Source organism: Hordeum vulgare, chromosome 6H, assembly GCF_904849725.1.
Source record: "Hordeum vulgare subsp. vulgare chromosome 6H, MorexV3_pseudomolecules_assembly, whole genome shotgun sequence".
NCBI classification, from domain to species: Eukaryota; Viridiplantae; Streptophyta; class Magnoliopsida; order Poales; family Poaceae; genus Hordeum; species Hordeum vulgare.
The window spans coordinates 405,711,760-405,739,491 of NC_058523.1; the positions used below are offsets into that span (position 1 = coordinate 405,711,760).

At 42.3% G+C, this 27,732-nt stretch overlaps 1 protein-coding gene across 1 annotated transcript; it reads left to right on the forward strand.

The window, feature by feature from the left end:
• Positions 1-13,783: 13,783 nt before the first annotated feature.
• Positions 13,784-15,050, forward strand: LOC123401442. The gene is made up of 4 exons (XM_045095257.1): positions 13,784-14,242; positions 14,360-14,457; positions 14,711-14,772; positions 14,923-15,050. Exons 1-4 carry the CDS (start codon positions 13,865-13,867, stop codon positions 15,048-15,050), a joined length of 666 nt encoding a protein of 221 aa, XP_044951192.1. The 5' UTR covers positions 13,784-13,864.
• The last annotated feature ends 12,682 nt before the right edge of the window (positions 15,051-27,732 follow it).

Below are 27,732 nucleotides of genomic sequence, written 5' to 3' on the forward strand. Positions count from 1 at the left end.
TAGCATGCACGTATGGTGAACCGCTATGTTAGGAAGTCAGAGCATAACTGATTTATTGATTGTCATCCTTTGTGTGGAGGTCGGGATCGTGCGATGGTTAACACCTACCAACCCTTCCCCTAGGAGTATGCGTTTAGCACTTTGTTTCGATTACTAATAAAACTTCCGCAATAAGTATATGAGTTCTTCATGACTAATGTGAGTCCATGGTATAAATGCACTTTCACCTTCCACCATTGCTAGCCTCTCTAGTACCGTGCAACTTTCGCCGGTGCACAAACCCACCATATACCTTCCTCAAAACAGCCACCATAGCTACCTATTATGGAATTTTCATAGCCATTCCAAGACATATTGCCATGCAACTCCCACCGTTCCGTCTCATGACATGTGCCATCACTTTCATATTGCCATTGCATGATCGTAAGATAGCTAGCGAGATGTTTAAACGTCATACGCTAAGCTAGATCGTTGCCGGAGGCATTTCCTATAGAATCATCATTGTTCTAAGTATTGAGTTATAAGTAAATAAAAGTGTAATGATCATCATTATTAGAGCATTGTACCATGTGAGGAATAAAAAAGAAAGAGTCCAAATATGCCCACCAAAAAAGAGAGGCCAAAGAGCCCAAACAAAAAAATGAGAGAAAAAGAGAGAAGGGACAGTGCTACTATCTTTTTCGACACTTGTGCTTCAAAATAGCACCATGTTCTTCATGATAGAGAGTCTCTTGTTTTGTCACTCCATATACTAGTGGGAATTTTAATTATATAACTTGGCTTGTATATTCCAATGATGGGCTTCCTCAAAATTGCCCTAGGTCTTTGTGAGCAAGCAAGTTGGGTGCACACCCACCAGGTTTCCTTTTGAGCTTTCACACACTTATAGCCCTTGTGCATCCGTTGCATGGAAATCCCTACTCATTCCCATTGATATCTATTGATGGGCATCTCCATAGCCCGTTCATACACCGAGTCGATGTGACCATCTCCTCCTTTTTGCCGCACAACCTCCACCACACTCTATTCCACCTATAGTGCTATATCCATGGCTCCCGCTCATGTATTGCGTGAGAGTTGAAAATTTTTGAGAAAGTAAGAGTGCAAAAACAATTACTTGGCCAATACCTGGGCTGTGCATGATTTAAATTCGTTGTGTGGGGATGAAGGAGCATAGCCAGACTATATAATTTTGTAGGGATAACTTTCTTTGGCCTTGTTATTTCAAAAGTTCATGATTACTTTGCTAGTATGCTTGAAGTATTATTGTATTCATGTCGATAGTAAACTATTGTTTTGAATCTTACGGATCTGAACATTCATGCCACAAGAAAGAAGTTACAAAGGACAAATATGTTTGGTAGCATTCCACATCAAAAATTCGGTTTTTATCACTTCCCTACTCAAGGACGAGCAGGATTAAGCTTGGGGATGCTTGATAGGTCTCCAACGTATCTATAATTTTTTATGGTTCCATGTTATTATCATGTCAACTTTGGATGTTTTATGTGCATGAATATGCTATTTTATATCTTTTTTGGTACTAACCTATTATCTCAGTGCCAAGTGCCAGTTTATGTTTTTTCCGTGTTTTTGACCTTTTTCAGAGGAGAATATTGAATGGAGTCCAAACGGAATAAAACATGCGGGATGATTTTTTCCATAACAGAAGATACGCAGGATACTTGAGAACCAAGGCAGGGGACCTAGGGGGAGGTCACAAGCCGCCTAGCCGCGGCCTGGGCGCCGTGATACGTCTCCAACGTATCCATAATTTTTGATGCTTTCATGCTATTATCTTGTCAAACTTTGGATGTTTTGTATGCCTTTTATATATTTTAGGGACTAACCTATTAAGTCAGTGCCAAGGCCAAAGACTCAAACTAATCACTAAATACTTATTCCACTAAGAGAAGAAATAAAAACTGAAAAGGAAAGAACTAAAACAAAGGTAAAAGCAAAAGATATAAAGGTGATGCGATACCAAGGCAACTCCCCCAAGCTTGGCATAAGCCAAGGGAGTTGCCCATACCAATGCTTAGTTGTCTTCCTTTGGTGGTGATGGTGGTGGAGTTGTTGAAGCAGTCTTGAGCTTGTCTAATTTCCACTTGAGCATAAAGTTCTTCTCCCTCAGATCGTCATTTTCCTCCTCAAGCTTCAACACTCTATGGCAAAGTTCCTCCTTACTCTCCTGCAAGAAACGAGAAGGGATAAACAAGGTCATAGGCTTCTTCCTTTGGTCAGGGAGCCTTGACTTCTTGAACTCCACATGAGTGCGTCCAGGTTGAGGTAGAGGAGCCTCCTCTTCATTGGAACTCGTTTGTTCCTTCCCCTTGGGACCATAGTCCTCTTCCTCTTTCAGTGGTCCAGCCATATGGTTCCAAGTCCCCATAGACCTTGGGGTTAGCCAGGTAATCAACCACATAGCTCCCCCCCTCTAAATCCTAAGAAGACATCTTGACCTAGATCTGCGGCAGAAAACGGGCTCGAAATGAAAACAGAGGAAAACTGCGCGATACGAAGATCAAAACCCTCGGGCGTATATATAATGATTTTTTCTGGACCAGAGGGAGTGCTCCGCAAGAAAACGGAGTCCGGGAGGCACATGAGGTGCCCACAAGCCCTGTTGCCGTGGCCAGGGGGGAGGTCGCGGCAACCAAGCTTATGGCCCCCTCGTGTGCTCTCCGTACTGCTTTTTATTTTTCTAATTTTCCATCAATTCCAAAACGGAGAAAATTTCCTATTGGAAAAGTTTCGGAGTCCAATTACTTACCGAAACACATACCTCTTCGTTTTCAGGGTTTGAAATAGGCTGATAAACATCCCTTATGTACTCCTTTGGAGTTATGATATTGATGATATTGCTCTCAACATTTATAGGAGTACCAGATATATAATGCTTGATTCTTTGCCCATTTACCACTCTAGGAAAATTACCTTCCGTGTTATTGAATTTGATGGCACCGGAACGATATACTTCCTCGACAACGTAGGGACCTTCCCATTTAGAGAGAAGCTTGCCTGCGAAGAATCTTAAGCGAGAATTGTATAGCAGGACATAATCACCTACATTGAACACTCGTTTTTATATTCTTTTATCTTGCCATCTCTTAACCTTTTCCTTGAACAACTTGGCATTCTCATATGCCTGCGCCCTCCATTCATCTAATGAGCTGATATCAAACAACCGCTTCTCACCGGCAAGTCTGAGATCGAAGTTGAGCTCTTTTATTGCCCAATAAGCTTTGTGTTCCAGCTCAAGAGTTAACTGACAGGCCTTACCGTTAACCATTTTATACAGCGATATGCCCATGTGATTCTTATAAGCAGTCCTATAAGCCCATAGTGCATCATCAAGTTCGCTAGACCAATTCTTTGGAGATCTATTGACGGTCTTTTGTAAGATCAATTTGATCTCCCTATTACTCAACTCCACTTTGCCACTAGACTGAGGATGATAAGGAGATGCAACTCTACGGTTGACATCATACTTAGCGAGCATCTTGCGGAAAACACCATGAATGAAGTGTGAACCGCCATTAGTCATCAGATATCTAGGGACTCCAAATCTTGGGAAAATGACTTCTTTAAGCATCTTAATAGAGGTGTGGTGATCAACATTTCTAGTGGGGATAACTTCTACCCACTTTAGTGACGTAATCCACAGCAACTAAGATGTGAGTATACCCATTGGAACTCGGGAAACGTCCCATATAATCAAAGCCCCAGACATCAAATGGTTCAATGACAAGTGAATAGTTCATAGGCATTTCCTAACGCTTACAGATGTTCCCTATTCTTTGGCATTCGTCACAAGACAAGACAAACTTACAGGCATCCTTGAAGAGAGCGGGCCAATAGAAACCTGATTGCAATACCTTATGAGCAGTTCTGTCTCCAGCATGGTGTCCTCAGTAGGCTTCGGAATGACACTTCTGCAGGATATGTCCATGTTCATGTTCAGGCACACAACGTGTAATAACACCATCTACTCCATCCTTATAAAGGTGAGGATCATCACAAAAGTAGTGTCTCAAATCAAAGAAGAATTTCTTCTTTTGCTGGTAGGTGAAACTGGGTGGTATGTATATTTGGCTACGATATAGTTTGCGTAATCAGCATACCACGGTGCACTATGTGAAGTGCGGATGACATTCAATTGCTCGTCAGGAAAGCTGTCATCAATAGGTCGTGGGTCATCAAGGACATTCTCTAGCCTAGACAAGTTATCTGCTACAGGGTTATCAGCACCCTTTCGGTCAACAACGTGCAAATCAAATTCCTGTAGCAGGAGAACCCATCTGATTAGCCTAGGCTTAGCGTCCTTCTTCTCCATAAGGTACTTAATAGCAGCATGATGAGAGTGAATCGTGACTTTGGAGTCAAATATATAAGAGCTGAACTTTTCACATGCAAACACAACTGCTAAAAACTCCTTCTCCGTAGTGGCATAGTTTCTTTGGGCACTGTCTAGAGTTTTACTAGCATAGTGAATGACATTCAACTTCTTGTCAACTCTTTGTCCTAGCACAACACCAACAACATAATCACTAGCATCGCACATGATTTGAAAGGGCAAGTTCCAATCGGGTGTTGAACAATAGGTGTGGTTATCAAGGCCTTCTTAAGTATTTCGAAAGCTTCCTCACAATCCTCATCAAAAAAAAAGGAACATCCTTCTGCAAGAGGTTGGTAAGAGGCCTAGAAATCTTAGACAAGTCTTTAATGAACCTTCTATAGAAACCAGCATGATCTACAAAACTTTGTATACCTCTGATATCTGTGGGGCAAGGCATTTTTTCAATTGCATCAACCTTAGCCTTATCAACTTCAAAACCTTTCTCAGAGATTTTGTGTCCTAAGACGATGCCTTCATTAACCATGAAGTGGCACTTCTCCCGGTTCAAGTAGAGGTTGGTATCTTTGCATCTCTGTAAGACTCGATCAAGGTTGCTGAGGCAATCGTCAAAGGAAGAACCGCAAACGAAGAAATCATCCATGAAAACCTCAACAATCTTTTCACAAAAGTCAGAGAATATAGCCATCATACATCTTTGAAAGGTGGCAGGTGCATTGCACAAGCCAAAAGGCATACGTCTATAAGAAACGGTACCGAAGGGGCAGGTGAAAGTGGTTTTCTCCTGATCAGATTGTGCAACATGTATTTGCAAGAAACCTGAATAACCGTCTAGAAAGGAGAAGTGTGTGTGTTTAGATAGCCTTTCTAGCATTTGGTAGATAAACGGCAAAGGATAATGGTATTTCCTGGTTGCCTTGTTCAGTTTCCGGAAGTCTATCACCATCCTATAGCCAGTAATAATCCTCTGTGGTATTAGTTCATTCTTATCATTAGGAACGACGGTGATACCTCCCTTCTTAGGTACGCAATGTACTGGACTTACTCAATCACTATGAGCAATAGGATAAATGATTCCTGCTTCCAGAAGCTTTAATAATTCTTTCCTCACGACCTCTTTCATACTCGGATTTAATCTCCGTTAATGATAGGCAACTAGCTTAGAATCAGGATCGGTTTTAATCTTGTGCTAACATAGAGTGGGACTAATACCCTTAAGATCATCAAGAGTATATCCAGTAGCAGCACAGTGCTTCCTCAAAGTTTTAATAACTTCTTCTCTTCGTGATTCGAGAGGTGAGCACTAATAATAACAGGATATATCTCCTTCTCATCAAGATAGGCATACTTAAGACTATCTGGTAACTGTTTTAGCTCGAATACAGGATCACCCTTTGGTGGGGGAGAATCCCCAAGCAGTTCAACAGGCAGATTATTCTTGAGAATAGGATATTGTTCTAAAACAATTTTATCTATCTCATCTCTTTCATCCATATGCATATCATTTTCATGCTCAAGCAGATATTCCTCTACAGGATCCATAGGAGCTACGACAATAGAGGCAAGAGCAATGATTTCATCCCTACCAGACGACTCTTTTTCATGGGGTTGTCTTCCAAACTTGGAGAAGTTAAATTCATGAGACGCACCCTCGAAACTAACAGTGACAGTTTGTTTAACGCAATCAATATGAGAATTGACAGTGTTGAGAAAGGGTCTACCAAATATGATGGGACAAAAGCTATCTTGTGCAGTAGCAAGGACGAGGAAATCAGTAGGATACTTCATCTTACCACACAGGACTTCTACGTCTCTCACAATTCCCACAGGGCAGATAGTGTCTCTATTAGCTAGCGTAATAGTGACATCAATGGGTTCTAACTCAGCAGGTGCAATCTCGTCTTTGATTTCATCATATAAGGACCGCGGTATTGCACTAACACTAGCACCCATATCACATAAACCATGATAACAGTGATCTCCTATCTCAAAAGAAACAACGGGCAGGCCAACTACAGGTCCGTATTTGTCTTTCGCGTGAGGTTTAGCAATTCGCGTGAGGTTTAGCAATTCTAGCGGAGTCCTCACAGAATTTGATAACTTGCCCATCTATGTCTTCGTCTAAGAGATCTTTGATAATAGCAACACTAGGTTCAACTCTAATTTCCTCAGGGGGTGCAAGTGGTCTAATGTAACCCCTACGTATCACAGTTGGAGCTTTAGAATAATCCTTTTCCCTAGCAGGGTAAGGTGGTTTCTCAGCGTAGGCACGAGGAAAAATAGGATCGCTAAAGGCAATGACTTTCTCTTCTACTAGATTGGGTTTAACTATGTTGACTTCTACAGGCGGATGATACTTAAACCACTTCTCTTTGGGACGATGAACATGAGCAGCAAAAGATTCTCATAGAGAAGTTACTATCTCAGAGTCAAGTCCATACTTAACGCTAAAATCTCTAGAAGTGTTTGTTTCAACAAAAGATCTAACGCAATCAAACTGGAAATTCATACCTCACTCCTTACCTTCTTCAAGCTCCCAATCTTCAGAGTTACGTTTGATTCTTTCCAATAAATTCCACTTGTGGTCAATATCTTTATTCATAAAAGAACTGGTACAAGAAGTGTCAAGCATGGTATGATCTTCATGAGAAAGCCGAGCATAAAAGTTTTGAGTGATAATTTCTCTTGAGAGCTCATGATTGGGGCATGAATATAGCATTGATTTAAGCCTCCCCCAAGCTTGAGCTATGCTTTCCCTATCACGAGGCCAAAATTTATAAATATAGTTCCCATCACGATGTAATAAATGCATAGGATAAAACTTTTGATGAAATTCCAATTTCAACCGATTGTAGTCCCATGATCCAGTATCATCACATAGCCTATACCATGTCAACGCCTTATCCTTCAAAGATAAAGGAAAGACTTTCTTCTTTACCTCATCCTTGGGAAAACCTGCAAGCTTAAATAAACCACAAACTTCATCTACATAGATTAGATGCAAGTCTGGATGTGAAGATCCATCTCCTGTAAAATGATTAGCCAGCAGTTTCTCAAGCATACCCGAAGGAATTTCATAAAAGATATTTTCAGTAGGTACCTCAGGTTGAGGAGCAACACCTCGTTTTTCCGTTCATGGTGAAGATACCACGAACAAATTCCTCAAAGGAACAGTCTCCATAGTCACAAGTGACAATAAATTTTAGCATAGTATATAAATGTTTCCTTACCAAATTCCACTTGCCAAAGCCGCTTTCCCTCCCCGGCAACGGCACCAGAAAAGAGTCTTGATGACCCACAAGTATAGGGGATCAATCTAGTCCTTTCGATAAGTAAGAGTGTCGAACCCAACGAGGAGAAGAAGGCTCTAATAAACGGTTTTCAGCAAGGTAATAACTGCAAGCACTGAAATAGCGGTAACATGTGATGCTGTAGTGAGGTGAAACGTAGCAAGCGAAAAGTAACAAGTAACAAGTAGTAGAAATGGTGCAGCAAAGTGGCCCAATCCCTTTTATAGCAAGGGACAAGCCTGAACAAAGTCTTATAAGAGGAAAAACGCTCCCGAGGACACACGGGAATTTCTGTCATGCTAGTTTCATCATGTTCATCTGATTCGCGTTTGTTACTTTGATAGTTTGATATGTGGGTGGACGAGCACTTGGATACTGCCTCTCGCAAGCATCCGCAACTATGAAAGAAGAATTAAGACAACATCTAACCATAGCATTAAACAAGTGGATCCAAATCAGCCCCTTACGAAGCAACGCATAGACTGGGGTTTAAGCTTCTGTCACTCTAGCAACCCATCATCTACTTACTACTCCCCAATGCCTTCCTCTAGTCCCAAAGATGGTGAAGTGTTATGTAGTCGATGTTCACATAACACCACTAGAGGAAAATACAACATACAACATATAAAAATACCAAACGAATACCAAATTCACATGACTATTATCAGCATGACTTATCCCATGCCCTCAGGAACAAAAGTAACTACTCACAAAGCATAATCATAATCATGATCAGAGGTGTAATGAGTAGCATCACGGATCTGAACATAAACTCTTCCACAAAGTAATCCAACTAGCATGAACTACAAAGAGTAATCAACACTACGAGCAACCTTACAAGTACCGATCGGAGTCGCGAGACGGAGATTGCTTACAAGAGATGAACTAGGGTTTTGAGAGGAGATGGTGCTCATGAAGATGTTGACGGAGATGACTCCCCGCCAATGAGAGGAGTGTTGGTGATGACGATGGCGACGATTTCCCCCTCCGGGAGGGTAGTTTCCCCGGCAGGATCGTCCTGCCGGTGCTCTACATTGGTTCTGCTCAAGTTCTACCTCGTGGCGGCGGAGAATCCACGAAAAAGCTCCTCCTTGAATTTTCACAGACGAAACCCTTCATATAGAAAAGAGGGGGGCCAGTGGGCCACGAGGGTGCCCACAAGCCCTGTTGCCGTGGCTAGGGGGGTAGGCCGCGGCAACCAGGCTTGTGGGCCCTTGGCAGCTCCCCTCTGACACTTCTTTCGCCCAGTATTTTTTATATATTCCCAAAAAATTCCACGTTGATTTTGAGGTCATTTGGAGTTGCCAGAATAGAGGACTCAGACTTGCTCCTTTTCCAGTCCAGAATTCCAGCTGCCAGTATTCTCCCTCTTCAAATAAACCTTGCAAAATAAGAGAGAAAAGGCATAAGTATGGTACCACAATGTATAATAACAGTCCATAAAGCGATAAATGTCAACATGAAAGCATGATACAAAATGGACGTATCATCTCCCAAGTTGATGCGGCGCGTCCTGGGTGTCGGGGGAGCTGCCCAGCCGACGTGCGCCTGGGAGGCGCGGGTGGTTGCGACGGTGGAGACAATGTAGACGATCTGATATGAGCTGCCTGGCACCACAATACCGGTATGCGTGCTTCCGGCCGCTGTGACCTGACGGTTGGAGGCCAGCTCAACGAGGCTCGAAGAAGCTGGTTGGGTGCCGGCCATTGGAGTAGCGGGCCTAGGGAAGATGAAGCTCAGACAAGACCTTCACATGCCCCCTACCTGGCGTGCCAAATGTCAGATTTCGGGCTCCGCAAAACCCTAAATTTTCAAACCCAGGGGCGTGTACAAAGATCTCTGCCGGCCTAACGTCGCCGAGCACGCTACTCGATGCGAACAGTGAAGAACTCACTCGATGGTGAGGGAAACACAGAACACAATAGTTTACCCAGGTTCGGGCCGCTGTGAGGCGTAAAACCCTACTCCTGCTTTGGTGGATCGCCTCTATTGGAGGTTGGTGGATGAACTAGTATAGTGTTCTTCGGCCTGCTGAGGCTAGGTGGCCTTAGAGGTGTGAATGTGGGTCAATGAAGATGAATCCGACCCCCTCGCTACGAAGTAACCTACTCTCTATATATAGTGGCGGCGCTGGTCTCACTACAAGAAATATGCTCATATGTGATGTTTTTTAAAATGTCGTTGATGAATTCGTCATAAATCTATGACGATTTCATCCGAGACCGTCATAAACCGTTTGAGAGGATCAAATCTACATATAAATTACGACGATGTGAGTCAAAACGTCGTAATCGCATAAGATGAGATCGTCATAACTTTTACGACGATTGTAAAAATGTCGTAACATGTTCTAACTATGTTGACATGTCACTCTTGGGTCCATTCTATCCCACCTGATCCTAGTTTGTGAAGCAACCTACTATTCTATCATTCCAAAAATTCTCGAAAAATTCTCATAAATACTTTGGACTATATATTCCTCAAATATGTGAAAATCCTCCCTTCCATAGTTCAAAAGTAATTCAAAAATATTCATTTTCCTATTCTGTTAAGAATAGCACTTTGTGAAGGAAGTGCTATTTCTATTTCTTTGATTACCCTCATATTGTTTGGGCACTCTTTCCTATCCAAATCATTGCCTCATGAAAACTTTCGTAACGATTTGCCTAGTAAATCTTTCTAAACAAATTTCCAAAGTTTGTGTTCAGCTAACAGCTTTGTGAAGGAAGTACTAGATAGGAATATCCTGATGAGTTGAATTTTTTCCACATCATCTATGTGCCCAAAACGTAGCTCTCCATAAAATTTTAGCCACATCTAACAATTCATGTGAGCTCATCATCCAATCTTTGTTTTTGGTAATATTTTCATTTTGTGAAGCAACTATGTTTTATATTGCTTTATAGTTGATGACAATTTTACCACGGGATGATACTGACCATATAACCTCACTGCACCAAATTTTAGCTCATTTAATTCAGTCAGTTTCTCTCAATATTTTTCCCAATATTCTATTCAGTAGAGAGCATTGTGGAGGAAGTATAATTTTTGTTTATCCAAATTTTATGAATTTTTTACAGTACCTTAATGTGCCCAAATTATCATCCTCCTCCAAATTTAAGCTCAATCCAATCATCTATGTGAGCCCAGTTTTAATTACCATTTTCTGTCCAGATTGGCACATTGTGAAGGAAGTGTCACTTTGGCATGTCCAAATGGTATAATTTTTATACAGTGCCTTCATATGCCCAAATTAACATCATACACCAAATTTCAGGTCAATCCATTCATTCATTTGATCCTAGCTTCAACATCCATATTTCTGCACAATGTGTTACTTTGCAAAGCAAGTGCCACCTAGATTCATCCATTTGAGATAAAAATTTGCCAAGAGAGTCTGCTTAGTAGATGATGATCCTCAGCCAAAATTTAGGCCCATTGTCTATGTGAATTACCCGCACCGCTAATCAAACACATGGCTACTAATTCATGTTTGTGCTTAGTTCAGTCTCCTCATGAGATTATTCTATTGTATTATTCTTGCTAACACCTATCGAGGGATTGTTCAACCCATCAGACATGACTATTCCACCTAGAACACGTGGCAATGCAATGGTTAGGCGGTGACCATGCGACTGACATGCAAGTTCACGCACTCTGGAGTTGGGGCCCTCGACCACCATGCAAACCTCGACGTCAAGGCACCACACCATGTATTTCTGATTAAATAGATACCTATATGCCTATAAATGATTTTTGGGAAAAATAAAGAGCAAACTATAATGCAGCTGCAGTTCAAATTTGACCCGCTTCCAGCTGAATCAACATAAATTTGTCTTTTTCACGAGAGGTGGATAAAATCTTTTAACACCCAACCATTTTGTCAATTTTACATTAAATATGGACTAGTATTTTATAAAAATGATTTGGTCCAATTTTAAAACAAATATATGGTAGGTCCTTCACAAAACAACTCATTTTGATCACTTGAAAAATGGAAAATGAATTTTTCATACAAGGAAAATGAAAACTTCCTTAATCAACATTGTTTGCCATTCCGATATGCACCCTTGTGCATAATATTATATCATTTCAACAAACTATGTCATGAATGTGGCTATAAGATTGATCATTTGGCTTGAAAGTCATGAATCTTCACACATGATAGCTCATTTCTAAGAACACTTGTTTAAAATAACTGTCGTATTACAAGTTTATTATTTTTCCTGGTAACTTTGTCACACATAATGACACAATGCAATGGTTTTCCATTTTTTGAATTTGTTTTGAATTTTTCATGGCCATTTCAAAACGCGGTCAAAATAGCGGGTATGACCGTTCATACCTAGTGGTTGAATCTTGGAAATGTTTTGATGTTTCTGTGATTAAATAGATACTTGTGTACCTATAAATTGTTTTTAGCAAAAATATAGAGCAAACTATAATGTAGATGCAGTTCAAATTTGACCCGCTTTCAGCTGATTCAACGAAAATTTGTCTTTTTTAGGAGAGATCGATAAAAGCCTTTAACACCCAACCATTTTGTCAATTATACATTAAATATGGCCTAGTATTTTCGAAAAATGATTTGGTCCAATTTTGAAAAAAATATATGGTAGGTACTTCACAAAAAAATTCATTTTGGTCAGTTGAAAAATGGAAAATGAATTTTTCATACAAGGAAAATGAAAACTTCCTTAATGAACATTGTTTGCCATTCCAATATGCACCCTTGTGCATAATATTATATCATTTCAACAAACTATATCATAAATGTGGCCATAAGATTGATCATTTGGCTTGAAAGCCATGAATCTTCACACATGATAGCCCATTTCTAAGAACATTTATTTAAAATAATTGTCGTATTACTAGTTTATTATTTTTCCTGGTAACTTTGTTACATACAATGACACAATGCAATGGTTTTCCATTTTTTTGAATTTGTTTTGAATTTTTCATGGCCATTTCAAAACACGGTCAAAACTACGGGTATGACCGTTCAATAATTAATGTTGAATAATTAATGTTGAATAGTTAATGTTCAATAATCTATTCTTCCCATAATTATTTGGTCAACTAATATTTTATATATGTACTTTCAACCAACATCTCATTGGATTGAGAAATGGTTTTATGTTCCTTTTAGTTACTATTTTTTCCAATTATTTCCATTTAATATCACACTCCCTCTGTTCCTAAATATAAGTCTTCTAACTATGCCCGTGCAAATGCACGGGTCTACGACTAGTAGATTATAATTATGAATCGGTCATTCTAAAATTGGTGAAAATCCTATATATTTAAAACATAAATAGTAATAATGATAACTAATAAAAAAATAATGGAAAAAAGTATTTAAAAAAAGAAAAAGATCCCCTGGCCCAACTGGGCCAAGTGGCCCAGCTGACCATCTACCGCCCCGGCCCATAACCACCGTCGGGCTAACCCTAGCCGACCCGTTCACCCTCCCCACTCCATCCCTCCACTCCCCCACGCGAAGTTGTCCGCGCCCCACCTATCCACCTATCCACCCCACCCAACACCTCGCCAGAGACCTTCCTCGCCACCGCCGCCGCCGCCACCTGCTGCGGTCGATCCAGGTCGATTACTCGGGCCGGAGGCAGCACCCAGCACCCCCACATGATCCCCTCGATCGTCTCCTCCATCTCCTTTGACCGGATCCGGTGGGCGCGTCCTCCTGTGACCAGGCGTGACTCTCGCATCCGTATGTAGTAATTTAATAGAATCTACACACTAAAAAATAGGTCTTTATACATCCGTATGTAGTAATTTAATAGAATTTCTAGAAAGACTTATATCTAGGAACGGAGGGAGTGAATGTTTACCGTGAATAAGAGGATAAAAACTACTCCCTCCTTAAAATAATATAAGAGCATTTAGATCACTATTCTAGTGATGCAAACACTTTTAAAATAGTTTATAGAGGGTGTATAAAAGAAACAAAAAACAAAATTATATAAGATTAACTCTGATTGGTGAAATCAGTTGTGGGATGGATTGCTGACATGGCAAACATCTGTCCATCCATCCATCCATCCCAGCACTCCTCTCTCGCGCGCGCAGCAAGCCCCTCTCTCTCTCTCTCTCGCGCAGCATCCCCTCTCTCTCAGTGCACGCGAACCCTAGCAGTCGCCTCCCACCGCGACTCCCTCTCCCCTCGCAGCCGGTCTGCACCCTCCTTCTCCCCCACTCGATGCAGATCCATTGCAGACTCCTCCCACTGTGGCTTCTGGGTGCTCTTCGGCCCGCCCATGGCTTCCCTAGCGACGAGATCCGGCCTCCGCTCCCTGGCGGTCGTGCAAGATCTGAGGCCCGCGTCCCATGGACGAGAAGGGAACCCCCGTCCCCGGGAGATCCCGTCAGGTGCCCTCCTCCCCGCCGACGGGGATGGTGCGGCCGGCGGGCCTCCTCGACCCGACGACGAGGCGGCGTCCGTTCCTCGACCCGTGCGCCTCATCGTCGTCTCCACCGAGGAGATCCTCCTCGTCGCGGGGCTGCTGGACAACAACGAAGACGACCAGGCGGCCACCAAGGAGAACGTCACCATCACCGTCCGCTTCTGCCCGCTCAGGTTCCGCCGCGCGCTCCCGCTCCCGCTCCGCCTCGGTCGGCTCCTCTTTAAGATGGATCTGGGGGAGTGCGGGTTTATTTTGGGTTTTTTTGTTCCTCTCCTCCGTGTGGCGTGAAGCCAGCGAGAGATTCGGTAGGGGGAGGAGGTCGCGTGGTACGCCGACGGGGACACGGTCGTGCGGAGCAAGCAGAACCCCAACATCTGTTACGCTTACGGTACGTCTCACTCCCTTCTCCTGCATGCATATGGGGAAGCATTTTCATCGTGGATGCATATCGTGAATGGCATTAGAAAAGCAGGGACTTGCGCGCCCGCCTCCGCCGCCGCCACCGGCCCCTTACCACCGCCCCCACGCGCCGCAGGTTCGTAGGCGCTTTCTCGTAGGGCAGTAAACATTCGGGGTTGGCTGGTTGTATGTATATGCTTGGTTAACTGATCGAGGTGGCGTGCGTGCGTGGCTGTTTGCAGGTCTCGGCACCGGGAGGGACGGCTCCGGTGGTGTACGGCGGCGGGAGCAGTGGTGGTGGCGTGCCGTCGCCGTGTCAGGTGAGCGGACGTGGTCTCTGTCGCTGCTCCTCCCTTCTTTCAATCCCTACCTTTTTTTTGTTTTTTCGTTTTCCCCTTGTTGGCTTGTGAGTTCGATCTGTGCACCCTTTTTTGACGCTGATTGCTTCCCGCAGTGCAAGCAGGCGATGGCCACCGAGGTCACGTTCGTGCTGTCGTCCGCTCTGTATGTTTATTTCTTTTGGCTATTAACTGTACTAGTAATATCTATCTACAAGTATTGATCAGGGCCTGCTCTGGGTGATGCTCCTCCCACGCTTGGGCTCTGAATTAGAGCTCTTTTATGGTACCCACTCAACCCATTAGTCAAGTACAGCGACGCTGGTAGGGTTCCAGCGGCCACTGCCGAGCCTCCTTCTCAAATAGGTCCGACAACCATGATGCGTTGCGGACGTCAAGGTGATATCCACCGGCGACGCTTGCTGGCGCGGGCTCGCCACCGACATCCACTAGCTCGCTGATGCCGTCTCGGTCACTCTCATTCCAAGGTGAAATTCAATGTTATGTGAATTCTAAAGCTTCCAATGAATTGTTTTAGTCTCATATACAGTGTACTAGTGGATATTGCAAATGGACTTGACACACTGTTATGCTACTTGCTTAGGTTAGGTGATTAGCTAAACAAAGTGATCCAAGCTTGACTATGCTGGTCTTTTTGCTGTTTCCCAAATGGAGATCATAATGTGCTGTCATTACACTCCAGAAATCAACAACGTGATGCACTGATGCTCAACTGTGTTCAGATTTTGATTTCGACATTTGCATTTTGTTAGGTGGAACGTTATACACCAGTTGCAGTTATTTTACCAGAGAACAACTGGGATTAACGACTGACTGTTTTTGACTGGTTTCATTACCGATAACAACAAAGCATGTCGATTAGTGCTAGGACTTGGTTGCGGTATGGCATATGCTAAAAACACATGAGCCTGACGATTTACACATTGACAACATTGCCCACCATAATCACCTCTTTTAGCCATCTGAAATTAAAAACAATACCCAAACTCTAAAGTTTCCATGCAGAAAGTGGAATATGTACAGACTTTATTATACAATAAATACTGATGCACTTTACTAGTTCTGATTTTGAAGGTTTCCCTTCCACATGAGTTCCAACAATTATAGTTCAAGTCTTCTTGATATTGGTCAAGTATACGTAGTTATTCTGGTAAAAATCGCCATTAATCAATGTTCTAAATCTGACAATCAAGTCTTATTGGGATGTATGAGCTGTGACAATTGACTTGTCGCTGTACCCCGTCCATTATTAGTCCTCAACTTCAAGTCTTTGCTAAGACAAATCCATCCACGATCTGACATTTCGATAACTTTTGACAAGTTGTTGACCTCGAGTATTCTGATGCGCAAACTGCAAGAAGATCCCAACAGATACTATTCCTTTTGTGTCCAAACTGCACTAGAACTGCTCCCATAGGCCGTGCCCTTGATCCGGTCCATGTGCCAGACCGCTGACCCGCAAAAGATAGACGACCTCCCCTTCTGACTTTGCAAATTCTCATCTCATGCATGACCCAGTAACCCGTGGAAATGCTAGCACCAGCAAACATTTGACAGCTATCGAGAATCAATCGTCAGTCCCCGATATATGCATTTTTTATTTATGCAGTTGTCCATCTAAAATGTTTGAAAGTGTAGCTCTCTTGTGATATCAGCTGACGCCAGTGACATTTGCCATTACAGAAGATGATCAGACTGCTTCGCAGCTTGACGGTCGAAAAGAAGAACTCTGTTCAGGTATATATATTCGGTAGTAACATATATTGCAGTATATATTTTTACATCTGTGTTATTGTCAAAGAGAATTAGTCAGCTATTGTGTTTTCATGAATAGGCTGACACTGGATCAAATATTCATTATCTTGCACCTATTCTTTAATTTTGCAGTTAAGTTTGATGCTTCCTTGTTGTCTATTGTGTTATTGTTGTAGAGTCTCTTTCCGTCATGGAAAGCATGCTATGGTTGAGCAAAGCATGCTATGATGCCAACATCCAAATGGATGAAGATGTAGGATCTGGATTTTACATTATTGTTGGTAGTCGTGAGCTGTTCTAAAAATATGTTTTGACTTCTGCTTGTCTCTTTCTGCTGGGTGTGCAATGCCTAATCTTTAATGCAAATATTTGTGTCCATTATTTTTAATGCCTAATTTTAATGCAAATATCTGTTCTAAAAATATGTTTTGACTTCTGCTTGTCTCTTTCAAGGTTTTATGTCAATTACAGTAGTAGTATGTTTTTTTTTGCATCGATTACAGTAGTAGTACGAACTAAAACAAATAGTTGTATTGTAACTGTTATGCAGTTTTTGTGCCTTGTTTCTATTCTTGATCTGTATCTTGTAGCTTTTAAAAATATGGTTGTTTCTTCTACAGGACCTCCAGGCCTAAGAAAGTTGAAGTGCGAAGCCTTGAAGCCAATTGTGTGAAGCTCTACTTATCCAAGAATGCATATTATATATTGTAATAATAGGCATATCTGCTTTGTAACAGATTGGAAAAATTGTAATATACTACCTTCGTGTTAATTTGATGAATTTAACATGTTCTTTCTGCTCTATTTGAAATATTCATATCGTATGCGATTTGAAAATGTGTGAAATGAAAACCTGATCAGAACTTCTTGACATATGGGACAAATTATGAGAAGAACATGACAAGTGGGACCAGAACTTCCTGACATATGGGACAAATTATGAGAAGAACATGACAAGTGGGACGCACACACAAAACTGAAATTCAAAAGGCCAAAACTAAAACTGGGCCAAATGTATTTGGGCACTAAAAGGCCAGGGCCCAAATTATAATGATACAAAAAAATTGAGAAAAATAATAAAGTGGCTGTAAATAGGCTAAGGCCCAAAAAGAAGCCCAATAAGAAAAAGCCCAAAAAAATAAAATCAGCCCATGTGATCAATTGAAATGGGTTGGGCTGATTTCAGCCATGATGTTTTGATTTCGTCGTAATTTTGCCACGTAGGACTGCCACGTAGGACTGGGTTTGATTGGCAGCGATGATTTAGGATCGTCGTAAAGTTACGACGATCCAGGAATCGTTGTAAAGTTACGATGATTTTGACCAAAACGTCGTTGCTGTTCATTTCTGACGCTCCGTTTCCGATGCTTGGTTTTTCGTCGTGCGATCGTCGTAAATGAAAAACCGTGACGATGTAGCGACGAAAAAATAGCGTCGTGTACTAGCATATTCCTTGTAGTGTCTTCTTCCCTTATCGTTTTGGCGGGAAGGGATCCCACAACAGCCAATTTTGCAGGGGGCAGGGGGACATGCTTCCCCTGTCCAAAAGTGGTCTTCGCCTGCAAAGTAGCTGCCAGCGCTGTTGGGGTTGGTTCAGGGCGGCCATGGTCTTTTTGCACCAGAATGGAAACCTTTATAAGATGCCTTGGGAACCTGCGTTCGTCCTTGCCCCCTTTGCACCAAAGGGGAAACTGCTCCGTCCTGCTGTCTGCTGCCCGCCCATCCTTCCTCTGCGTCAGCCTTGACTCCTAAGGCCAGGCCTCACCTCAGAATATCCGCCGCTCGGGAGGGTCCTGAAGAGGCCCCCTGCGGGTCTTGATGTCGTTCCTACTCGTGAGGCTTGGCCCCTCCTGAGGGCCTTGCCTTGAGTGATGTCGGGCCTGTTAGTTTGCTTGATGAAGTGGGCCAGCCATGGGCCGTAGGCAGGTAGGTATGGGTACCCCCATTCCTAGAACACCGACACTATGTTCTTCAATACAATGTTTGTCGCATTTCCCGCGGTGATCAATTCGATGTAATCCTATTCTGCGGTCTGTTTGTTGGGATTCAATGAATTATGGGTTTATGATAAGATTATTCATCGAAAGTAATTGATTCTCCTCTGAATTCTATTATTCATTATTATTATAGCTTTGTATTTCTCCCATATTTATACGGTTGGTTTGGCCAACTAGAATGATTTATCATTGGTTGGAGTGTTGCGTTGTACTGGTTTCAATCTTGTGGTGCTCTATATCCCGGTGACAGAAGGGGACCAGAGATGTATTTGTATTGTTGATACTAAGGATAAAACAACAGGGTCTGAACATATTTCTTGTCTTACTTTGTCTACATCATGTCATCTTGCTCCAATCATTATTATATTTGTCATGAACTTAATACCTAGAGAGGCAAGCATAGAATTGCTTTCAAAGTGGATTAATAGTATTAGGCAAGAATCATTTTGGTCTACTTTTTTATCGACGTGATGCCAATATACACATAATAATTTCCATGACTGGCATTTCATAACTACGCACTATTCTGTCAGTTGCACAAGAGTAATTTGTTTACCCGTCATGTGCTATGTTCGAGAGAGAAGCCTCTAGCAAAAACTACACCCTCGGGTCTACTTAATCCTATTGTTATAAAATTATTTACCTTTCTGCAATTTATTTAGTTTTGCATTTATATCATCTCTATCTATAATAATTAATCCTTGCAAGTAATGAGTTCAAGGGGATTGACAACCCTCTTGCCTGCGTTGTGTGCAAGTGTTTGGTTTTGTTTGTGTAGGTGCTGACGAGGAGATTTTGCTTGGTTCTCGTAGTTGTTCAATAACCTCGGTTATTACTAAGGGAAATACTTATCTCTACCATACTGCTTCACCCCTCCTATTTGGGGAAACACCAATGCAGTTTACAAGTAGCAATCGGTGTCTTCGACTCCTCCACCGTCGCCTTCTTCAACGTACCGTTTGTCTCTTGTGCATGTATTCGATGTTGCTGAAATTTGAGCACACTTCCATGGTGTTATCAAACTTGGTGCGGTCATCGAGTGAGCGCTCAAGGAAGAAATTCCTCCATCCAATGCCCCAAGGGAAGGGGTTGGGATTGGGGTTGGAGATGCTGTTGTAATTCATGGGGATGGGTAGGAGGAACAGTGAGAGACAGAGAGGTTTAACTGAGTGTGGTGGTTGTTAAGTAGTGACCGCCAGGCTGTTTAAATATAAGGGATCTGAATGATAGATTTTAATGGCAATTGACCTTCGAACTTTGTACTCTTCGTAATGTAGATCGACACGGAGAACAAGGGCAAGGAGGTGGTGCCACCCGTGGACAATTGCAAAGACGTCGTGCCTACCATCGACAAGCGAAAGTACGCGGTGCCACACACTCCAGCTCCGGTGTCGTTGCCCACACACAACGATGTCAAGCTGGAGGATCCCCTTAGCGACAAGAGTCTAAACTATGGGAACTCCATCAGGAGGGTAGGCCAACTCACACCTTCAAGGTGATCATGACCCCAAACCTCAAGCAAATACCAATGGCCCTTGACTTCATGAAGCACTTCCAGGTCGTGTTGACAGAGTTTCAGCTTAAGACGAACATCGACTACTCTTGGAGGGTCACTGCCCCGTTGATGAACGATAGGGTCACCCTTGATCAGGGTTGGTCCTCCTTTGTCATCGTCCATCATATAAAGATCGGGTACATGGTGACCTTTAAGTTGCTCACTCCTGACATGCTCAAGTTCATCGTCTTCAACGGAAACGGCATTGAAGTGGTGACCAAGGGTGGGAGGCACGACGAATCCTTCATTGTGAACTTCTAGGACAACTGTCTGTTGCTCCAGCCGGTTTAGTATCGACTATTATGTACTACTTTGTTTGAGAACTACTATGTTTAATTATGGTATTATGTTTAAAACTTCTTTCTATGGCTAAGAACTGTGTTAGTACGCTATCTTTTGCGTGTCTTCGGTATGCTCAACATGACCTAGTGTGACGGTAACCTCACCACCCCGTCCAAGAGATTACCAGACAACAGGTTTTGCATCAAACTAAATACCACGCCTTGTGTTTCCGCCTAAATAGGTGAGCAACCAAACATACCACCTTTGGTAGGCCCCACGCAGCCTAGAGGTAAGCATGCAGACAAATAACACAGAAATGTTTTTTCCCGTTTTCCCTCAGTCTGCCCAACTAAGTCAAGTGTGCAATATAGGCAAAAGTTGCTATGACAACCAAACATGCCCGAGACTAATGTGGCCGTTTTCAAGCGTAAAAATAATACAACTCCTCAGTAGCATAGCCAACTCTAACAACCTGATGCAAGTATGATATTCCTAGGGAGGGGCCACATATACCTAGATGGTGGCCCGTGCGTATGCCTCCACCGCCCGGCGTCACAGCGCTTGGAGCAACCGATGAGCAGCTCCATCTTTTCCACCCCAATGCTTTGGGTGATACATAGTAAGAGCAGCAACACACATGAACTTGTTAACCTAGAGTATGCTGTCCATTGACATATTTTGGGGACATGGACACATAGAACACTATCCCATCCTACTCATTAGAAATAATTAGAGTGGAGAGTGAATATTACCACACCTGCTAATAACCAAATTGGCCATCGAAAACAACATTAGGAGAACTTTAAAACTCACCAAAAAAATTTAACTAAAGATGCAATGAGAATCTAATGGTGCGGTAGTATAGCTTTGCGTATATTATCTAAACAACAATGTTTGCAAAGGGAATCATGTTACTGCACAATGATACATCTTTTTTAGTTAGCAGGTAATGAAACAGAAAGTACTCCCACACCAATTTCCCAAAGAGGTAACCCTAAGTTATCGAACAGGTGAGAGGAAGGTTCTCCCCGGAAGCAATGATCTCTAGAAAGCTTTTTTCAAATAAATAATTCCATCTTTTGATCGGATCAACCAATTAATTGTGATGCAACTCTTATAGTAAAAAAGGGGTATGGGTGTTCTAAGAGATGAAATTGGGATTTCATGCTCGTGCCCTTGTTGAGAGGTATGAGACCTCCGAGAATATTCTTTGTCTACAAAGTAAAAGGAGAAAAGCTCAATCGTTGAGCATGTGCTCAGATTTTCTAAGTGGAACAGTCGCTTGAATCAAGTGGAAGTCGATCTTCTAGATGAGATAGTGATGGTTCTCCAAAGTCACTGCCACCAAGCTGCTAAGAGCTTCGGGATGAACTATAACATATCAAGGATAGATATGATGATCCTTGAGCGATTCTCAATGTTTGACACTGCGAAAGTAGAAATCAAGTAGGAGCATCAATTGTTGATGGTTATTAAAGCCACTAGTTTCAAGAAGGGCAAGGGCTAGAAGGGATACTTCATGAAACGGCAAACCAGTTGCTGCTCTAATGAAGAAACCCAAGGTTGAACCCAAACCCGAGACTAAGTGCTTCTGTTATGAGGGGAACGGTCACTAAGGCAGAGCTACCCTAGATACTTGGTAGATGAGAAGGTTGGCGAAGTCGACAGAAGTATATTTGATATCCATGATATTGATGTGTACTTTACTAGTACTCCTAGTAGCATGAGGGTATTAGATACCGGTTCAGTTGCTAAGTATTAGTAACTTGAAATAAAAGCTACGGAATAAACGGAGACTGGCTAAAGGCGAGGTGATGATATGTATTGGAAGTGTTTCCAAGGTTGATGTGATCAAACATCGCAGACTCCCTCTACTATCGGGATTAGTGTTAAACCGAAATAATTGTTATTATGTGTTTGCGTTGAGCATGAACATGATTAGATCATGTATATTGCAATACGATTATTCATTTAAAGAGAATAATGGTTATTCTATTTGCTTGAATAAATACCTTCAATGGTTTATTGAATCTCGATTGTAGTGATACACATGTTCATAATATTGATGCCAAAAGATACAAAGTAGTAATGACAGTACCACTTACTTCTGGCACTGCCGATTGAGTTGTGTTGGTGCAAAATGCATGAAGAAGCTCCATGCTGATGGACCTTTGTACTCACTCATTTTGAAACGTTTGAGACATGCAAACCATACATATTGGTACAAACGCATGAAGAAACTCCAGGTAGATGGATCGTTTGGTCTCACTTGATTTTGAATCACTTGAGACATGCAAATCATACCATATGGAACAAGAAAGTAACTTGTTGGAAGTAAAACATTTTTTATGTGTGCAGTCCAATGAGTGCGGAGGCACGCAGTCGATATCATTATGTTCTTACTTCACAGACGATTTGGGTAGATACAGGAGTATTTACTTGATGAATCACAAGTCTGAAATATTGAAAATTTCAAGGCTATTTCAGAGTGAAGATCGTCGTGACAAGTAGATAAACTATCTATGATATGATCATAGAGATGAATATCTGACTTGCGAGTTTTGGTACACAGTTAAGACAATGTGGAAATTGTTTTGCAATTCATGCCACCTAGAACTCCATAGTGTGATGGTGTGCTCGAACGTCATAGCCACGCCCTATTTGATATGGTGCATACTATGATGTCTCTTATCGAATGACCACTATCATTTATGGGTTATGCATTAGACACAACCACATTCACTTTAAATAGGGCACCACGTATTTCCGTTGAGATGACACCGTATGAACTATGCTTTGGAGAAACTTAAGCTATTGTTTCTTGAAAGTTCGGGGCTGCAACGCTTACGTGAAAAAATTTCAGTATGATAAGCTCGAACCCAAAGCGGATAAATGCATCTTCATACAATATCCAAAACAGTTGGGTACATCTCCTAACTCAGATCCGAAAGCAAATTGTTTGTTTCTAGAAACGGGTCCTTTCTCGAGGAAAGGTTTCTCTTGAAAGAATTGAGTGGGAGGGTGGTGGAACTTGATAAGGTTATTGAACCGTCTCTTCTACCAGTGTGTAGCAGGGCGCAGGAAGTTGTTCGTGTGGCGCCTACGCCAGTGGAAATGGAAACTGATGATGTTGATCATTAAGCTTCGGATCAAGTTAGTACAAACCTCATAGGTCGACAAGGTCACATACTACTACAGAGTGGTACGGTAACCCTGTCTTGGGGGTCATGTTGTTGAACAACAATGAACCTACGAGCAATGGAGAAGCGATGGTGGGCCGGATTCTAACAAATGGTTGGAAGCCATGAAATTCGAGAGAGGGTCCGTGTATAAAACAAAGTGTAGAATTTGGAACAACTACTTGATGGTTGTAAGACTATTAAGTACATATGGATCTTTAAAAGGAAGACACACGAAGATGGTGAAAAGTCACCATTAAGAAAAGCTCGACATATCGCAAAGATGTTTCCGACAAGTTCAAAGAGTTGACTATGATGAGACTTTCTCACTCGTAGAGATGCTAAAGGTCTGTTGGAATTATGTTAGCAGTTGCTGCATTATTTCTGACATATTGCACATAGGATGTCAAAACATTGTTTCCTCGATGGTTTTCTTGAGGAAAGGTTGTATGTGACACAACCAGAAGGTTTTGTCGATCCTAAGGATGCTAACAAGTATGCAAGCTCCAACGATCCTTCTATGGACTGGTGCAAGCATCTCGGAGTTGGAATATACGCTTTGATGATATGATCAAAGCTTTTGGGTTTATACAAGATTTATGAGCAACTTGTATTTCCAAAGAAGTGAGTGGGAGCACTATAGAATTTCTGATAAGTATATGTAGTTGACATATTGTTGATCGGAAATCATATAGAATTTCTGGAAAGCATAAAGGGTTGTTTGAAAGGAGTTTTTCAAAGGAAGACCTGGATAGATGTAACGTCTAAGATGTGGTCCTATCCGATTTAGGGGGCGATGCCCCAAAAGGGAAAGAAGCACATCTAAGAGTTTCGTAAGCGAGATAAACATAGCACATACATAATTAAAGATTGACAAATAGGGCATTCATTTGCCATCTCAGATTGAAAATATCAGAGTTTACATCCACACATTTATTCAGACAAGGTAGTTCTGCTATGGACTACATAACACAAGGAAAAGACTATGCTATCCCGCATGCTTGCCCACGATCACGACCACGCCCTCAGTCTTCTGGATAGTTCACGTACAGGCGGTCGTTCTCCTCATCGTACTGCCACGACAGCTGCGTGCCATCTGGATCACCTGCGTCGGGCGTACCTGTACCTGTTGGGGTGTTGTAGTAAATGGTGAGCCACAGGGACTCAGCAATCGATGACCTTGGTACCGAAACCAGTCAAGTTATTAGGCGAGGAAGGTTCAGTGTTTAGGTTGCGGCATCCTAAGCATTTATGGTGGCTAACTTACGAAGAACAGAGATATAGATATGGTGGTCTACGCGAGCGGTCGAAGACTAGGTGATCACTAAGTGATCCTGAACACCTTCTTACGTCAAGCATAACCCCACCGTGTTCCCGATCGAAGAGAGGTCTTCGAAGGGGACAGTCACGGTTGCGCACACAGTTGGTAGTTTTATTAGAGTTAGTTCAAGTTATCTATAACCGAATGTTAACAAATAATCCATGTTGCCACATAACCGCGGGCATGGCTTTCCGAAAGATTAAACCCTGAAGGGGTGCTCGAACTAGTCCATCACATACGGTCTGAGGACACGATGGATGAGCTACGCGCACGATGGCGTGATAGAAATCACTCAACTTGCCCTGAGTTGGCCTCGCACAGTGCTCTAGTTTGGACCAACACTCATGAGGAGCACTGGCCCGGGTTGTTGATTAAATCCTCGGGGTAGCTATTCCCTATGCAAATTATTATTAGGTGATTAGGAAATGAAAACCAATGGTGGGTCCTGGCGGACAAGTCTTAACACTACATGATTTATCAAGGGGGTCCCCATAACAACCCCGAACGTGTTAGGAGCGATCAGTTACGGAATCAAACACCGGTAGCCGAAACTAAGGCGACAATAACAGAACAAATCACCCGGCAAAAGGCTAGGCCTTCCGTGATTTACCAAGTATATAGGTGCATTAATTAAATAGCAGATTAAAACATAATGATATCAAATCCTCATGTTATCACATGAGATAGCTGGCACCTGCAACTAGCAAAGCTATCATCAGAAGCTGAGCAAGCCTAGTTAGCCATACAACATTAGCTAGGAGGGGAAGGTGTTTGGGTTTCATGGCAATATCAGGAGGCAATTATAACAAGTGGTAGGCAACGAGCATATATCGAAGGAAACGTGATTCTAAGAATAACAAGGCTAGATACGGTATCAAGGTCACAGTCATCTTGCTTGTGATGTCTTCAGCTTGGAACTGCTCTTGCTCATCCTGCACGTACTCGCTCTTCAATCGTGGTGCTACCCAAGATAAAAACGACAACCAATGAACACCAACACAACATGATGCTACAAACACATGATGCATGAGATGAGAATGAAGCATGCATCTCTATTCTAGTCACTTGCATATGCATGAGAAGAGAAGATAAACTTCTGGACAGAACATAAATCTAAGGTATCTTGACATGCATGAAGATGACATGAACAGGTGCATCACGAGAAAACGATGCAAAAGCATATAAAGAACGTTGAGAACGGAGCTACGGATCAACCGGAAACTACGAAACAAGATATGGAGTCCTATGGATCAAATCCACCACAAGCACACTCCAATGGCACTCTTCTGGTGTTCCCAGGTTGCCACATGATCAAACAAACAAATATAGGTGGGGCGGTGCAAAGAAACTCACCGCACCACCAACAATACTATGACAAGCTTCAAAACAACTAAAACATGCAATTTGTCCTAAACAGCATCATAGCAGTTTGTGAGCAACATGCAAAGTACATACAGCCACCCAAATGTGTCAAACAAGATATGTGGAAAAAACTATTCAAAATCTCTACAAGCCTGAGCAAGAAGATAATACAAAGGAGTAACACACAGGAATATATACAGGTGCTAACTTGGACAAAAATAACAGATTTCAGGGACTTAGTGAAAATCTTAGATTTTCACCAAGTGCTTATGCTCTGAAGCATTTTGACAGCCTCCAAGATGATATATACAGGAAGTGAAAGTGCATGAAAGTTAACAGAGAGCTAGACAAACACAAAAGCTCCAACTCTCTAGTTGATTGCAAGGGCTGATTCCCAACACATGAGCTTTTGCAACCACAACAACAAAGGAAGAAAATAACAGCAGTTTCTCAGACTTAGTGAAAATTACAGATTTTCACCAAGATGACAATTTCAGCCACATGTCAACTTTGACAAGGCACAACTTGCACATACAAACTCCTAAGCATAAAACAAAACTACCATGATGTAGAGGGGTTCACCCACTATTGCCACATCAAGTATTCATCCTCATGGGCCATCACTCCACATGGCACCAAGCTCTAAACATAGCATCAAGACAGAAAAATGACAGTTCATGAAGTTGCTCCAAAGTGAAATCAGATTCCACCAGTGGATTCCTGGGATGATTCTACACCAAATCCATATATAATATCTAGGTACTTGCATACCACATGAGGACACAAAGTTCAAAGGAAAAACAACATAGAATCATATAGTCTCAAATAGTGCCATATCACATGTGGTACTCGCTATTTCATCATCCACACATGCACAAGCTCACACCCACAACTCCAATGGTGACATGAGGGGTTAGCCTCATGCACATGAGCTTTAGCTCATCACCACACACACACATGCTTGACCACATACACACATGCATAACCACACACAATTGCATACACTCTCAAGCTACCACTAACACACACTCACACACCCTAGGGGTTCAAAGGAACTCCCCATGCTTACTAAGGCAAAAAAATGCCTTGGTCATGTGTGTGTCATACACACACATGCACCTCACTACACTCACACACACTACTCCTACTCATGCTAGAGCAACCACATCATCAACAAGGGTTTGACTATACACACATAAGCATATACAAGCTAAAATAAAAGGAAAACCTACTGGTTTGTCCTTAGGCAAAAGAAATCTTGCTGTCCAAGCCAGGCAAATTTCAAAACAAACAACATCATGCAATAAAACAAAAGGGGCATCCCTCGGATCGACCCCAGGATCACCCTGGATAGACAGGCGGCCACACCACTACGCTACAACACTGGACTTGACAGAACAGAGGGAGCTACCAGGGTAAGCTTCCCAGTTCGCTACTGTACCAGAAAAACAAAC